The sequence below is a fragment of the Penaeus chinensis genome, chromosome 25, assembly GCF_019202785.1.
Source record: "Penaeus chinensis breed Huanghai No. 1 chromosome 25, ASM1920278v2, whole genome shotgun sequence".
Taxonomy (NCBI): domain Eukaryota; kingdom Metazoa; phylum Arthropoda; class Malacostraca; order Decapoda; family Penaeidae; genus Penaeus; species Penaeus chinensis.
In genome coordinates, this window is record NC_061843.1 from 12699461 (window position 1) to 12716656 (window position 17196).

The window sequence follows — 17196 nt, forward strand, 5'->3', positions numbered from 1 at the left end:
TATATATATATATATACATATATATATAATCTCTCTCCCTCCTTTCTTTCTTTCTTGATGATGTTTATTTTCCTCCCCCCCTCGTCTGTCAGTTTCTCTCTTTTTCTTTCTTAACTTTTATTTAGTAACACACAGGCTAGAATTTATATTCTATATCAAATGATCTCCATGACAAGCCAGTAAAAAATAAAACAAACAATATGCTGATAAACTGAACTAAAACCAAGAACTAAGATGATAAAGATATATACAATGAAAAAAATAACTGGCAAAATTCTATTTACAGGAATCTTAAAACTTTGGATGCTAATTAGTCCCTGTCTGGGAACACAAATGATAAAAAAAGTGTTCTGAATCCTTGTGTACTTGGGAATGAACTGGAATGAACTGTCAGTGGCAATATTATATATCACACACATTTATATTCATTTATTCATACTATATCACCATCATTAATATTCCACAGCCTATAATTCCACTGCAGGACTTAGGCCTCTCTGAAATATTTATGAACAGGTTGATAGGTTCGACCATTAACCCGAGAGAGATCTTATATACACTTCTCATACTCGGTAAATTAATCACAAAAATAAATGAATGATAGATATGATCGTTATCATTGCCATCATATTGATACTCAATCATAAAATTAACACGAGTGGGATAACATCCTTCTCAATACCAACATCATCGGCAAAAACCCAACCTAAAAACATTATATCAAAAGGATAAAGAGCCACACCTATTTTTTTTTTTCACAATAATTTATTTGATATCAATTTGGCGATAGATTCTTGTTTCATTTAATACATGTATCACAGTTTACATACAAAATATTACAAAACAGAGCTGATTCTATACAATGACTACACATGGGAGAGAGGCACAGAAATATAAGTTAGTTGAAGTTTTTTAGTATTTTTATTAGAGATTTTATGATGAGCCAACATGTCTGACACTCTTATTAAAAGACTCGCGATCCGAGTTTTGCCGTACAGGTTACTGAATAAATAGGAAAGTTAATCCCCAAATGATTTGTGGAAAGTGTCGCGCCGAATATAAAATGCGATCAAATGATACTAGTCGTTCATTTCAATTGTGAATTTTTGATAAAAAACGTATTCTTATATGTGTATTTTTTCCGGGTACAAAAATATCAAGTTTAAAACAAGTTACAAACAATAAAAGCTAAAGAGTGTCAAGAGCGTTAAAATGCGGCCAAGATAATGACATAAAAAAAAAAAAAATTAAAATAAACGTGAACGATAACAAAACAGAGACAAATTTAATGCGTTTCTCACAACAAACTGGTAAAGACATTACAAAAAAAAAAAAAAAAAATCTTGGTGCGTGTGTTAAGTGTCTCTCCAAAGTTAGACGAATCAGCCATAATGATATTAAAAGAGATAGAAAAATGAAAAAAAGAAGAAGAAAAGAGTTGTAACAAAGAAAAACAAAATCATTTAAAAAAAGACATTTATCTTCGTGACATCTTACACACAAAGAATTATATCTGTCAATAATAACAATGTTAGAATGAATGAGAATTGAAACATCTATGGAAGAAAAACGCACAAACAAGAGGAAGCTGTATTACATAATAATGATCAACAAGGGGGGGGGGAGGGGTCTACCGCGGCCCTCCTCCCTCTGTGGAATGGCGAGGGACCCCAGCGCCCTGTACTGAACAGAGTCAATGTCTGTCACAAGAATCAAACATTTTCTCTTTAGTTTTTCCCTCATACAAGTACAAAACTTATGTTAGAATTTCTTTCTTTTTTTAAAGATGGTTGCTTTCGAGGTTATCGTCATGCTTAAATTGTCCATTTGTTTTATTTTTTCAAACTCAGATGCTGAGGAATTCAACATCAAGTTATTCTCTCTCTCTTACTATCTCACACTCAATCACTTACGAAGTCCTTCACGAACGCACGCACGCACGTTCTCTCTCTCTCTCTCTCTCTCTCTCTCTCTCTCTCTCTCTCTCTCTCTCTCTCTCTCTCTCTCTCTCTCTCTCTCTCTCTCTCTCTCTCTCTCTCTCTCTCTCTCTCTCTCTCTCTCTCTCTCTCTCTCTCTCAGATTCTTCTCCTCACTCTACTGTACAACCATTTTAGCATTATCTACATTGTCTTTCTACAAGGGACGTTCTCGCTGGGTTCCTCTTGTTGTGAGCCTAGACGATCCACTCTCTTACTTTTTTTTCTATTTTTATTTCATTTAAATCGTCGATCAAATAGAGCTTCCTAAATCTGAACTTGGGTTACTTGATCCTACGAAGAACTTCCTGAAACAAAGCAGACAAAAAAGAACAAAAAATATGCAAATAAAATGCAAAGAAAGGCCTCTTAAGCCGCATCTGATATCCTGTAATGCTTGAAGGAAACACTCCATAGATTGGTTCCAATGGTCACAAAAAACAGAATTCTCCTTAGATTCATTATGTGTCCTTAATGTGACTATCTACAAAGTATTTTTGCCGTTTTTTTTATGGGAATATTTTTTTTTTATCATCATCGCCACCGTCATCATCAGTCACCATCATCATCATCCAAAGAAATTGTGCAATAAATAAGTTCACACACGTCGGAGCTGCTGCTGCTGTTGCTTCAGTCAGCGAGCGGGGTCCGGGCAGCAGCGTGCCTGGCGATGGTCACAGCAGGAGGAGCTTGAGTGCCGAGAGTTAATGGAAAGAAATGCAAGCAAAAAATACTCGTGTAATTTCACATCCAAACCACCGTCATCATTTATTCCCCATCGTGTTTTTTTTTTCGTTTTGTTTTTCGTCTGAATTCGACTTTCTGAAAGTCTCGCTTTCTGTGTCCCCTTAAAAAAAACTTATTTTTTCTATCTCAGTTTTTCTCTAACACAAGTACTGTCTCCCGTGAAATGTTTTTAAGTTCACACTTAAGGAAGGAAGCAGGGCCACCTTTGATTTTGGCATTTCGATAGGAATTCGCCTCGAAGGATGGACACACAGCAGCGTGTTCCTCCTCCTGCTTGCGACCTGACTAGGATGACAGCCAACCGGCAATCCTCTCTTTCCTCGCGAGGGAAAACCGAGTCAGTGAGTCACTTGTTCATCATGTTCACTTTGCGAAAGACTCGCCGTCGGTCCAGTTTTTCGTTTCCTTTGCGTCGTCAGCGTCTAAAGAACAGAGATTAATGATTATCGTGAGTTTACTTTACACTTTTTCGCACACTCGCATACCTACATTCATAAAGCGTAAAGGCCTTTAATGGGTTTAAAGCACTATACACGTATGTACACAACTAGGACTGTACACGGATCTTAACAGTGGCTGTAGGTGGGCGGCTGCGGGTGGCGCTCCACCTGCGTCGTCGCGCCCGCGTTCTCGTGGATGGGCGCCAGCGGCGGCTTCAGCTTGCACACCACCTGCTCGCCGCTCAGCACCGCCACCGTCATCTCGCCCAGTTGCTGCAGCTGCTGCAGGTCGCGGTGCCGCTGGGCCGCCTCCCAGTTGCGCAGGTTGGGCTCGCTCAGCGGGTGCACCACGGGCAGCGCCTGCCCCAGCGCCGACAGCACCGCTGGGCTGTACTGCGCCATCGCGTCCAGCATGTCCCGCTCGCCGTCCGCCAGGCGCTGGCCGCCGGGTGCCGCCGCCGCCTCCAGATACTGGTGGCCGCTGATGTGGCCGCTGATGTGGCCGTTGCCGGGGGGCAGGGCGTGGGCGGAGGTCACGGCGGGATGCGACATGGGCAGGATGTGGCCCGGGCTCACCACGGTGTGGTCCATGTGGCCGCCCAGGTGCGGGCCCAGACGGCCGCCGGGCAGCGTGTGCGAGTCGTCGAGGCCGTCGGGGTGGCGGGGGCGAGCCTTGAGGCGCGGGTCGTACTGCGGCAGGGGCTGGTGGTGGTGGGGGCCCGAATGGCGGTCCGGCAGGGTGTAGGGCAGCAGGGGGCGGTGGTCGCCGTAAGAGCGCGACGACTGGCGCGAGATGTCCGAGCTGTGGCGCCGCCCGTCCTCGTCGCTCAGGTCGCTGACCTGCAGTTCGGAGCGACCCTCGCGCTCGATCTCCTCGTAGACGGGGTCGCTGCCGCCATCGCCACCTGCGCCGCGCACGCCGGCCGCCACGGCGCCGTCAGGGATCTCCGTGTAGGTGTGGTTCCAGGGCGAGTGCGTGCGGTGCCCGCGGGGCCCGGCGCCCGACGACGGCAGGCGCAGTGTGGGCGCCTCACCGCCCAGGCGGTAGTCGGGCAGCAGGGCCTCGGGGCCGGGCGACGGCTGGTCGTGGCCGACGGCGGCTGCGGCTGCGGCAGCGCCTGCGGCCGTGGTGAAGGGGTTGATCAGGTGGTCGGGCGGCAGGTGCGGCGCCACGTTGTTGTTGAGGCGCAGGGCGGCCAGCTTGGCGGCGGGGCCGGCGCGCGGCGAGTCCTCCTGCTCGGAGCCGCCGTGGCCGCTGTCTCGGCCGCACGACTTAAACGAGTACTTCTGCGGGAGAAAGAGGGCGTCAGGGCGGTGTGGGAAGGAGAGACTTTTAATAACAGACTTACGTTATACTTGCAATCTCTTCAACTTTCTATCTCTTTGCATCTGAACATTTTGTTCTTTTAAAATAAAAATCTGTGCTAACAATGCTTTACTTGTGCTAATACATATTCATGAATCGAGATACACATATCATGCACAGACTATGCCTTAACAATCTACACATATTACTCCTCATGCACAAAAGATACATCTAAAACCTTATCTAGTAAATGATAAAACATGCATTAGTTGAACTCAAAGTGAACCTAGTCATGCAAAAGTAAAACCATGCGATACGCTAGAAAATAGATGCTGAGAGCGTTCCTATGGCAGTCACGCGCCATGCACAAACGGCGGTGCTAACAGTGTTCTTTGGAACCGGCAAGTGAATCAGATTCTTTGGCTTCCTGATCTTTTAAGTGAACTACGCCTCGACTCATGCGCAAAGACTACGGATCTCCCTCCTGAAGGGACGGACTCGCAGGGCGGCGACCAGGCGGTGCTTGGAGCCTCAAACAAGAGCAGTCTAAGCCTCGGAAAAAGCAATCTCTAAAAAGAAAAAGACAAGTCATGCGCAGTCCTCCTGAGGCCAACAGGAGCCAGCAGGAGCCGCAAGCGGAGCCGCAAGCGGAGCAGCAAGAGTCATGCGGCGGCGACAGTAACCTCATCTTCGTGGTCGAGCGCTGCGGTGCGGGTGTGCAGGTTGTGGTGGTGGAGGCGAGCCGAGCGGCTGCTGCTGTTCCTCTGGGGGGTGCGGGAGAGCGAGGCCCGGGAGAGGGACCCCCTGCCCAGCGACCCCCTGGAGAGGGAGGCCCTGGACAGCGACCCCGCCCGCACCGGGCCCGCCCCCATTCCCATTCCCGCTCCCCCCGCTGCTGTCCCCGACGCCCCCGCAGGCAGGTGGGGCATTCCCCCCCCGGCCTGCGAGGAGGAGGTGGTGGTGCTGTTCTTGCTTCCCCCCCGAGTCCAGCGGCCGGACGTCAGGCGAGGGACCAGCTGAGGGAGACACGGCAGGAGGAACCTCGTTAGTCACACCAGCTGCGGCGGCGGCGGTAGGCTTGGTCCTGGCTCCTAGCGGCCCCCAGGCGCGAGCTCTCTAACTCTTTCTCTTTAACTCTCTCTCTAACTCTAACTGCTATTATGTGAGATTCATTGATTATATATATATATATATATATATATATATATATATATAGGTATATATATATATATATATATATATATATATATATATATATATATATAACTTAACTGAAATAAAATGCAACGATCTACAACATCGTGTATTTCCATGATATATCAAAATTCGGTGTGAATCTATTAAACTAAAGAAAAAATTCTACAGTAAACTAGTCACTTACACCCTTGACGTTAGTATAACCAAAAAAACAAGAAAAAAGAGATAAAAAACTAAACTAAACATAATTTTAAAAAGTAACTACTCAAACAAAAACACAAAAGGGAGGATTTGTTTGTTTGTTTGCACTGCCAGGAAGGGAGTCACCAGAGCCCAAAGGGTTAATCAGAAAAGGATTAAGGATGGAAGGTGGTGGTGGTGTTGCCATCAAGGAGGGTGTTATTCAGAGAGACCAGCCATGCCCCGATGCCCAGAGGCCCCGATGCCCAGAGGCCCAGTTGCCCCGCTAGTGCAAGTTAAACATCCCACACCGGATGTGATGCCAGGCGCTGTTATACGGCACCTCGTGGCATTGCTATGGTACCCATGGCACTGCTACGACTCTCTCATGACAGGCAGACAGGCAGGCAAGCAGGTTACCGTTTTCTTTAACCACGTGACAGATTTCGTTCGTTATAAGGTAGCCAAATGCCTTTCGTACTGGACGTCATAATGGCTGGAGCGGAGGCCGTTTTCTTTCTCTTTTCCATTTCGTGTTTTTTCAGGGACTGGCTTTATTTCGGTAAAGCCAAGGAAATGGAGCGAAAGAGAAAAGGAGGTGAGGAGGTGGAGGAGGATCGAAGGAGATACAAGAAGAAACATATGGATGATAAACATGGAGAAGAGGGGAAAAAAAGGAAGAGGTAGAAAAAGAAAAAAAGAAAGAAAAAGAAGCAGAAGAAGAAGACGAAGAAGAGGAAGAAGAAGAAGAAGAAAAGAAAGGGAAAAGAAGACGGAGAATCAGACGAATAGAAATAAGAAAAAAACAAAGAAACGAGAATAAGGAGAGGGGCGAGGAAGAAGAAAAGGGCGCTGCCTCCGAATCAAGGTGGAGATCACATCCCGCCGGCAATCAGCATTACGCCGCAACATTAAGTTTCTCTCCGGTCGCGAGCGGGAAAATTACCGCGGGGGGAGGGGGGAGGAAGGGGGCGTGTTGGGGAGGGGGAAAGGGGGAGGAAGGAAGGGAAGGAAGGGAAGGAAGGGAAGGAAGGGAAGGTAGGGAAGGAGGGTAGAGGGGGAAGGAGGAGGGAGGGGAGGTGGGGGAAGGAGGAGGAAGGGGAGGAGGGGAAGGAGGAAGAAGGGGAGGAGGGGAAGGAGGAAGAAGGGGAGGAGGGGAAGGAGTTGGGGGAAGAGGGCAGGGGATAGGGAGGGAGAGAAGGAGTGATGGGAGAGAGGAGCAAGGGGGCAGGGAGAGAGGGTGGGCGAAGAGGGAGGCGGTAGGAGGGGTGGAAGAGATAAAACGGTGGGATGAGATGGGGGGGAAGGAGGGGGGGGGCAGGCAGGGGTGGGGGCGGGGTGGGGGGAGCAGGTGTGTTGGCGCGACGATTCCACCTGGGTCCATTATCATTAGGGCTGACCCTAATTGCACTCTGTTTGAACGCCCTCGTTTGTCTAAATCTCGAGACGTCGGCCGCTTTATATAAAAGACCTTCCGGATCCTCATTCCTCCCCCCCCACCCCCTCCCCTCGTCCTTGACTTAGGTTTTTTTTCCCTCAAACAAAAATAACAAATAAACAAAGGAATGAATCAATAAACAAATAGATTGAGAATAAGTAAAATAAATAAAACAAATACATTATAATTTTAATACTCCACCCCTCCCGCGGTTACCCCCCCCCCACCCGTGCGCACAGAGCATGCCATCTCTCCATAACTCCCCTCCCAGTTTATCATCCCTCCTTATCCTCTTCCTTATCCTCCCCCCACCTTCCAACTTCCTCCCCCCACCTTCCAACTTCCTCCACCTCCTTCCCCCCCACCATTTACCATGTATGCCGTCATCCCCTCCTCCCCTGGCTGCCCCCCTCCCCGGCCCCCTTTTTTCACCCTCTCCTCCCCCCCCTACCCCAACCACCCATATCTACCCCTCCCCCTTCCCCCTCCCCTCCCCTCCCCTCCTCATGCCCTCCAAAGTTCCTCCGGGCGAGTCGCTGATCAATAACTCATTTTCATATCTATATTCCGACTAAGCTAAACATGACAGTAACTTACGCTGCTGGAATTACGCTCAGAGAGAATAGGGGGGGGGGGGAGGGATATGCTGGACGGCTGGGGAGGGTAGGTGGACTAGAGGGGAGGGGGGGAGGTGGCCTTCCTCTTCCCCCCGTCCTCCTATTTTTTCTTCCCTTCCCTCTCTTGCCCCCTCTTTTCTTTCCTCCTATCCCTCACCCTCTCTCTCTCTTCCTCTCTCTCCCCCTTTCATCCTTCCCTCTACCCTTCTTTCTCTCCTCCATCTATCCCCCCCCCCTCTCATCTGTCTTCTCCCTCTCCCCTCATCATCCTTCCCCCCCCCCCCTCTTCCCCCTCTAATCTCGCTTCCTTCCCTTCTCCTATCCCCTCTCCTATCCAGTCTGATCATTTTCTATTACACCAAGAGTTTTTTTTTTTTTTAGAAAGGAGAAGGGAATCGCGGGGGGAGGGGGGGTGTAAGAGGAGGGGGGGGTACAGGTGGAGAGGGGAGGGAGAGAGGGGAGGGAGAAAGGGAGAGGGGAGGAGGAGAGGGGAGGGGGTGAAGAGAGGGAGAGAGTGGAGGGGGAGGGGGAGAGGGGAGAGGGAGAGGGGAGGGGGAGAAGGGCGAAGGAATGGGTGAATGGGGAAAGGGACAAAGAAGAAAGCGAGGGAGGAGAAGCAGGAGGAAGAGGAAAGGGGAGGAAGGGGACGAGGCAAAGGGGGGGGGGGGGGGGTAGGGGAGAGAGGGAGTGAGTTTTTTCATGCGTTTCCTTTTCTTCTCCTTTCTATATTCTTTTTCCTTTATTGACCATCGCTCGAGACAATCGCAACGGACGAGAGAAGATTTCGAGGAAATCGCTCCGACGCCGATCACCATCTTAAAAAATAAGAAAAAGAAACTAAAAAAAAGAAAAAGGAAAAAAAAATAATAATAATCCGATCCCATTCGATAACTCATCCGATTCGGTCGCGATAAAACGCTACTTAATCATTTCACAAGTCAACATTAATCTGGGATCCGACCTTGATTGCAATATCAAGATACGCAACGCGAAGATACCATATGACGTCATATAGTATTCTCATTAGCTGCTTCTTCTTCTTCTTCTTCTTCTTCTTCTTCTTCTTCTTCTTCTTCTTCTTCTTCTTCTTCTTCTTCTTCTTCTTCTTCTTCTTCTTCTTCTTCTTCTTCTTCTTCTTCTTCTTCTTCTTCTTTTTTGCTCCCATCTCCCTCTCCTTCTTCTGTTCTTCCCAGCATGTAAAAAAGGGAAGTACCCCAAAAGAAAAGTTGAGAGAGAGAGAGGGAGAGAGAGAGAGAGAGAGAGAGAGAGAGAGAGAGAGAGAGAGAGAGAGAGAGAGAGAGAGAGAGAGAGAGAGAGAGAGAGAGAGAGAGAGAGAGAGAGAGAGAAAGAGAAAGAGAAAGAGAAAGAGAAAGAGAAAGAAAGAGAGAGAAAGAAAGAGAGAGAGAGAGAGAGAGAGAGAGAGAGAGAGAGAGAGAGAGAGAGAGAGAGAGAGAGAGAGAGAGAGAGAGAGAGAGAGAGAGAGAGAGAGAGAGAATCAGTGATCAATGCAACTGCAACTGACATCGATGGGAGACGGGGAAATTCCCTAAATAACAAAAAGAACAAATATTTCCTCTGGTGTAAATTATTTGGCATGAATTCCCTCTCCCGTACCCTAGGCCCTCCCATCCCCTCTCCCCTCCCCTCCCTTCGTTTCCTACCCATCTCATCTCTTCCCTTCCTCTCTATACTATCCTCCCCTCCCCTCTCTCTGTCCCTTTACTCTCCCCTCCCCTTCTCCTTCCCTCTCCTCTCTTCTCCCCTTCCCCTTCCCCTTCCCCTTCCCCTTCCCCTCCCCGCGGAGATCAAAACATAACAGCATAAATGAACGCACGGGCAAGGCGGATGAACGGTCCCGCATTCATTTCCCCTTCCTTTGATGAAGCTCGTGTTCCGATAATGCCAACTGAGCTGCTAAGGGAGAGGGGTGGGGTAGGGGGAAGGGGGGGGGGAGTCCTGTCATTCCTGCTATTTCTGCTTCTACTGCTTCATTCTTTCTGCCTTTTGCTGTCAAGGCGAAACCTGTCCGTGTTCTTGTCCTCCTGTTTGTCTTTCTCCCCTTTCTCTTTTTCTTCCTCTTTTTCTCTACTTTTCCTCCTCCTCCTCCTCCGCTCCTACTTTCCCTTCCTTCTCCTCTCCCGACTGACAGCCATTATTCACGGGGTTTTAATCTGCTAAAACTGAGTGATCTCCAAAGTTGTTCTTTAATGGGAACGCGAGTCTCTGAGGAGTAATGATTGGAGGGGGACGTCGAATCGAAGGTCCCCACGTCGGAATCGAGGAACATAAAGCCCTACCCTTTCCTCTCCCGTTTTATTTCCCTTCGTGCGGTCCTTGCCTCGTCTGCATTTGCCTTCTAAAAGTAAGAAGTCGTTCGGGAATTGAACCTGTCAATGCGAAAAACATCATGTTGGATCATGTTTAAGAGATGATGCGTTTGCTGTTCACGAACCGAAGCCCAACGCAACATGCTTCCACTATTGAATGTGATCAGGTGAGGATAACACAAGAAGCTTCCGGTGGCATCCGTCATGCAACGCTTCCTCTGCTCTTCCTCCTTCGGCAGTCGGGGACCTCAAGCAACACGGACTCGAGCCCCAAATGCTGTCGGATCCCTCGCCCGATCTCTCCTCCTGCCCCATGCATGCCCTGGCCACCGGAAGGTATTTCTCGGTGCGTGCAAGCTACCGAAGGAGGTCTCAGATCCCCGCGAGGTGCCGGGAGGGAGCGAGGCCTCGACGCCCGCGCTCCGCCCGTCTTCATCTTCAGAGCCTAGGGATGTCAGCTCCGTGGCTCCGCTCGTCACCCGCCACGGCTTCTTGCTTATCTCGGGTTAACACTAACGCTGGATTCTCTTTTAATATTAAAATAAACAAAACAAAAAGGAAACATATCAGAGAGGTTACACCAGTTACTTCCATCTACCAGAACATCTACGTGGCTATGCCTTCTAGTTTTACGATGCCCGCCACCAGACTGCAGCGTGCCACGGGGACACCTCCCGTCTCAAACCAAGCTTCCAGTCAGGTCTCCGGACTGACTCGGTCCTGGTTTTTAAAATCCTGTTCATTGAGAAACTGTAGTTTATAGCATGTTAAAGTGATGAAGGTTTTTAAATTAAATTAAAAAACAAATTAAAATCTACATGCGCCAGACCCTCTTGCACGTTCACCACGAGAAGTGACATCTAGATGTACCCACAAGCGTTAATAGCAACCGTGATCGTCTAAGACCAGCAGGCCCTTAAAGGGACTCCTCAGTCGCCGGTTATGAAAGCAGACCTCCGCTTCTGGACTGAGAGAGTGCTTGCTCGAGGTCTTGGGAGTGAGTGACAGCGTGCGTGCGACTCTAATCGGATTTTTTTCTTTTTTGAGGCGTGAGTTTAAAAAAAAAAAATACCTTTCATACTGTTGTTGGTGTTCTTTTGAGGCCTCTCCGGTTTGGTGGGGGGAGGGTTACTCTTGGGAGTGCTGGGGGGGTGGGGGGAGGTGGAGGCGGTGGTGGTGGTGGCGGTGGAGGAGGGTGGCGGGTGGGGAGAGGGGTGGGGGGACGAGTCAGGTAGGTCGTCGGGAGAAGGAATGGGAGGAGGTGGGTGGCCGCCCCCGCCCTTGGCGTTGAGGGGGTAGGAGGGGTGGGGAGGCGCGCCGCCGCCCTCGTGCTGCAGGCCGCCGCCGAGGGCGCTGGAGGCGAAGTGGGACTTGGGCTGGAGGTAGTTGGAGTCGTCGGGCGCCAGGTGGACGGCCGAGAGGGGCAGCTGCAGCAGGTTGTGGTAGTGGTGGTGGTCGAGCGCCTTGGGGTTGCTGGAGTGCAGGGAGGACAGGGCGGCCTGCAGCATGGTGGGGCTCAGGGCCAGGCTCGACACGGCCTGCTGCTGCGCTCGCAGGTGGGGGCCCATGGGCAGGGGCGTGGAGCGCGGCTGGATATAGTGGTGGAGGGCGGCGGTGGAGATAGGCGGGCCGGCCGTGTCGTAGAGCTGGGAGAGGGTGGGCGTGGGGGGCGGGGAGGAGTAGATCTGGGCGGCGTTGACCTGCTGGATGTGGAAGGGCAGGGCGTTCTGGTAGTCGGGCGGGGCAGTGGGCGAGGGCGAGGCGGGCTCGGCCGCCGAGGGCGTCGAGGGCGGGAGCGCCGGCAGGCTGAAGGCCACGCTCAGCGCCCCGACGGGGGAGCCCGACTCGTCCACGATGGTCGGGTGGGCCTGGGACAGGTGGTGGGCGGCCAGGTGGGTCAGGTTGGCGGGAAGCGGGAGGTGGTGTGCGAGGGGGGCGGGGGGCAGGGGCGGGGTGGCGGGCGGGGCGGGGTGGCAAGCAAGGGCGTCGTGGGAGGAGCTACCCACTGTATGCGAGGAGTGCGAGTTCGACTGTGAGTGGGAGGCGGCATTGTGGGAGGTGCGGGCGTCCTTGCCGGTCTGCGAGCGGTCGTGGGCGGCGCACAGGCACGCCCGCAGCCAGGGGTGTCGGCGACCCGCCCTACGTAACTCCTTCTTCACCTACAGAGGACAGACACACACTATGTATCCACCTGGCACAGCTTCACACGCGCGTACCCTCCTTGAAGGGCACCCTACACATGCGGCGTGCCTTCAAGGCGGGGGCACGCAGGCACCGCCCTGCCGCCCGGCAAGGACTGCGTGCGCCCAGGCCCCCAGAGGTACGACTGTACACTACGAGGGCCGCGGCCGCAGCCCATGCCGGGCCAGCGCGCGGCACAAGCTCTGCGTTGGTGATATCTACACAAGGGCACTGCTTTGTCTAAGGAGATAAACATTCAGGCTACTTTATACACAAGAGATTAACTAATGAAATAAACAAAAACAAAATCAAATCGTTAACAGAAATATATTACTCCAAAAATTAGTAAACAAAAATAGACTAAACAAATTAACCGTAACCAAGGGAGGGTTAATGATATAACATAGCAAAATCGTATCTACAGCAAATTACATTTAGTAAAATTATTAGTTTTATAATACTGTGAGGACATCCATAACCATAATTGATTAATAGTATGCAAAGTGTGAAAAACAAGGGCTATATAATACAACGCAAATAATACAAACTATAAAGGCCCCATTCACACTCTTTGCACATGAGGGAGAGAGAAAGGAGAGAAGGTGAGGGGGAGAAAGATAATGAAAGAGAGAGAGAGAGAGAGAGAGAGAGAGAGAGAGAGAGAGAGAGAGAGAGAGAGAGAGAGAGAGAGAGAGAGAGAGAGAGAGAGAGAGAGAGAGAGAGAGAGAGAAAAGCAACAGAAGAGAAAAAGAATAAGAGAGAGGGAGAGGAGAGGGAGAGAGAGAAGAGAAGAGAAAAGAGGAGAGAGAGAGAAAGAGAGAGAAAGAGACAGATAGACAAATAGATAAAGATAGAGAGAGGACGAAAGACAAAAATATATAGACCACGCACACAACACAGGACATCCAATCACACCTTGACCAAAATAACACAAAAAAATAATAATAAATAAAACACTAAAAAAAAAAAAAAAAAAAAAAAAAAAAAAAAAATAACAACAAAAGAGAACAAATACCCAAGACCCCAACCAGTGCCCTCTGTCCCCCTTACCTTGTCGTTCTGGACGCAGTGGAAGATGAAGATGAACAAGCCCTGCAGCGAGTTCAGGACGGTGAACACGTAGGCCATCACGACGGACGCCTGGTTGAGGTAGAGGAGGCCGAAGGTCCACGTCAGCCCCAGCAGGAACATCAGCACGACGGCGCCTCGGACCCAGCTCCTGCAGAAGGCGCGGACGGAGGGAGGGAGAGAAAGAGAAGAAGGATTAGCTTTATGATTGGGGAGAGAGAGGGATTGGAGAGGGGGATGGGGATGAGAAGGGGAATGGGGATTGGAGAAGGGAAGGAGACGGACACGAGGGAAAAGGATGGGGGAATGGGGAGGAGAGGAGGAAGGGGTTGGGGCAAGGGGGGGAGGGGAAACAAAGGGTATGTGGGCGGGGCAAGGGGAGTTAGAGATAACAGAGACTAAAAGGAGAAATACGAAATATGGAAATATACCTGTCTGTTAAAGCCATACGTATTGTCACAGGGGAGGGAAGGGGGGGGGGGGGGATCAAACAATTACACGGAATTCGAATCAATTAATCGGAATAATCTGCGCAAGGTCAGATTTTGCTTTATATAAAAAAACATATAAACAAAATATTGTTTTTGCACTTGAATCAACAAAAACATTCTACAAAGACACACAAAAAACGTATAATATATACAAAGCTCTTGGTATTAATGTCGAGGAAAAACAACACAGGCTTATAAATACAAGGTCAGTCTAAATAACATCACACGCAAAGATAAATATTTGATTGATTGACTGACTGTGTGTGTGACAGTGAGAGTGAGAGTGAGAGTGAGAGTGAGAGAGAGAGAGAGTGTGTGTGTGTGTGTGTGTGTGTGTGTGTGTGTGTGTGTGTGTGTGTGTGTGTGTGTGTGTGTGTGTGTGTGTGTGTGTGTGTGTGCGCGCGCGCGAGCGTGTGTGTGTGTGTGTGCGTGTGTGTGTGCGTGTGTATGTATTTTCCTCAAGTGCATATCTGGTAATTCAAACTATTCAAGAACCTGTTGCCTTTCGGCTCAAAAATCCAGTCATGCTCTCCTCTGTGCACTACAGGTGTCAACAAGCAACCTGCAATTTTGCAACATAATGCAGTCTCGTGACTTTGAACCTCCTTCGGTCTGCCAGCCAGTGCCCCATCCAGTATCACTGCCATGCTGTGTCGGGGCAGTGCCACGTGTCAAACCCTTTCCCTCTTTCACATTGATTTTTCTTTTTAATAAAAAAATATCATCATTTCTCTGACCTTGACACAGACACCCATTCTTCACTCTTCTCTTTTCAGCATTCTTTTTTTTTTATCTACACTTCTAATACACACATAAGCCTAGAAATCCTCTCCCACTCGAGGAACTACGGACGGCCCCACCTGGTCTTCTCCTCGCGAAAGAAAAGGTGGTGCTCCAATCAAGTCTTTAGAAGTACTTTGCGCTCGCTCTCGCTCTCTCGCTCTCTCGCTCTCTCTGTCCTTGTCTTTTAGGGTCTGGTCATTTACGCTTCAAAGTCACGCACGCACACGCACACACGCACACAAGCGCACGCACACACAAATGCTCTCAATTACAGCGATACCCCCTAGAATAAGGTATAAATGCAAATAGCCTGTCATCAGCAATTCTTATATCTCAACGTGAATTACGAATTGCCGAAAATATCTACCAAAATGATGAATAACAGCTGCATCCCTCCCTTCCTTATCTTATTTATTTATTTATCATTTGCTTTGTCTCATACACACACGGACGCCTATCCACTGTCTCTTCGTCGTTTGCCTCTGTCTCAGTTTGTCTCTCTTTTCTTGGCGATCCTCTCGTCAGAAAGCGATCGTTTCCCCTTCCTCCGGCGCCAGAAGAGGAACCCGAAGCCCCTGAATAGTAGTAGTAGTAGTAGTAGTAGTAGTAGTTGGTAGTAGTAGTAGTAGCAGTACTAGTGCCACGTGACTCACCAAACAAACAAACAAGCTCTACGTGTTAGTTAGTGCCATCAAGGAGGTGCAAAGCGTCAAGGTTCTGAACCTAACGAGGAGAAGCGAGACCGAAACCGCCCATGCACGCGAGAATTAGAGGGGAAAAAAGATGAAGATGAGATAAGAACAGGAAGATGAAAAAAAAAAAAAACATGAAAAAAAAACAACAGGAGAGAAAAAAAGGCCAAGCAAGGCAGGATAAACAAGCCCTCCACCACCACTGCCTCCTCCTCCTCCTCCTCCTCCGCCGCAACTCCTGCAGAAGGCGAGTGCGACTCTCTCAAGACGGTGCTTCCTTCACGCCACGCCTCGCCTACAATCTGCCTTCCGCCCTGTGTCTCGAACCCCAGTCTGTCTCACGGCTTAAACAGATGGTCTGAATGTACAGGTTGTTTTTTCTCTATTGTTGGGGCATTGTCACCATCATTTTTAAATTAATCAACTTTAAATAATAACAAATCGGATTTTTCGCGAGACACAAGGCACAGGAGGCCAATTCTAGAGTCACGTGGTCACGCGAGGATCTATACAAAATGAAAAAAAAAAAAATGTACGAAAATTTCTTACACATGAGCCTGCATTTTGTCGAGCAGCGCACTCTCCTCTCCACCACTACCATCATCATCATCACCACCATCAACACCATTACGAGTAACAACACCGACACAACCACCATGGCAGACAGCATCGGCCACCGCGGCAGCAGGGACAGGCACAGCGGCAGCGAGAGCAGGAACAGCAGAAAGATGGAGACCAGGAGAGTCAGCGGGGCCCACGGTGGGTGCGATGTGGTGGTGGGTCGAGACGGAGGTAAACACGAGGTTAGTATGTGAAGGAGCCGCCCACCCTTGCCCACTGCCGGGCGCGGCTCTAACCCACCACACTGTGTTGCACTTACTCGCTAATACGTTACTGTTAGTCCATCAGAAATGAAGAAAAAAACAAAACAAACGTAAAATAATGAAAACAATAAGGTGATTGCAGGACTACTTCTAGAAGTGATGCACCTAAGAAATCACTACGGGAAGATGTTAGTTTCTGTTATTGCTGTTATTGTTGTTATCTTTTAGGGACTACCAAAGGGGTCTGCTTAGTTTCTACTGCTACTACTTGTTAGGCCGGCTACATAAACAGCCTACAGGGGGGTTCAAAATAGAAGGTCTTAGGCCTACTACTTGCACTCTGAAACTACACTCTCTCAGAAGGCATTTTTAGGATTAAAAAATAGGCTGTTTCTTTTACAGCTTTTGATCTTCTTCCTTATTCCCTCTCTTCTTTGCATACATTCTCTCTATTTCTTTCCCTTACAAGCATTCTTTTCCCTCTTAATTTCACCGCCCTCCCTTACATTCGTATTCCTTCCCCTCTCTTCCTTCTCCTCCCTTTCTTCCTCCTCCTTCCTCCTTCTTCCTCCTCCTTCTCCAACACCTACCTGACGGAGGCCAACTTAGTGTGTTCCTTGTTCTTGACGGAGGCCGAGAGGTTGGCGTGGCGACACATGATGAACAGAGACATCGTCAGGAAGATGGAGTTGGCCTGAAAAAAGGAAGAAATGAATGATATTAAAACACACATGGCTTGAATAAATAGGGGGGAAAGGAAGACAAAGAAGACAAATGAAATCATCATGAAAAGTGACGTCGTTTTGTTTGTGACGTCAAATTTTTGTACCGATAAAAAAAAAAAAAAAAAAAAAAAAAAAAAAACGTTTTTAGGTGAATCACATTTCAATTAACGAGAAGGAAGGAGCCTTTTCCTATCTTTCCTCCCC

General features: G+C 49.1%; 1 protein-coding gene across 4 annotated transcripts; it reads right to left on the bottom strand.

Moving 5' to 3' along the window:
• Nucleotides 1-745: 745 nt before the first annotated feature.
• LOC125038533 lies at nucleotides 746-16958 on the bottom strand. 4 transcript variants are annotated; one of them, XM_047632038.1, is made up of 6 exons: nucleotides 16858-16955; nucleotides 15993-16037; nucleotides 13460-13628; nucleotides 12235-12387; nucleotides 5153-5485; nucleotides 746-4450 (listed from the first exon to the last, which is right to left on the bottom strand). In XM_047632038.1, the coding sequence occupies exons 1-6, from the start codon at nucleotides 16938-16940 to the stop codon at nucleotides 3290-3292; spliced, it is 1944 nt and encodes a 647-aa protein (XP_047487994.1). In that variant the 5' UTR covers nucleotides 16941-16955; the 3' UTR covers nucleotides 746-3289. The 4 variants fall into 4 exon arrangements, with proteins under 4 accessions (XP_047487994.1, XP_047487995.1, XP_047487996.1 ...); XM_047632039.1 differs by lacking the exon at nucleotides 15993-16037 and having other exon boundaries at nucleotides 16858-16958; XM_047632040.1 differs by lacking the exon at nucleotides 12235-12387.
• Between the last annotated feature and the right edge of the window lie 238 nt (nucleotides 16959-17196).

Coding starts and splice junctions, on each gene's coding strand:
- LOC125038533 (XM_047632038.1), bottom strand. CDS start 16,940: ATGTCTCTGTTCATCATGTGTCGCCACGCCAACCTCTCGGCCTCCGTC. Junction 5,486..12,234: donor ACTCGCACTCCTCGCATACA/GTGGGTAGCTCC, acceptor TGTCTCCCTCAG/CTGGTCCCTCGCCTGACGTC. Junction 4,451..5,152: donor CGCTCGACCACGAAGATGAG/GTTACTGTCGCC, acceptor TTTCTCCCGCAG/AAGTACTCGTTTAAGTCGTG.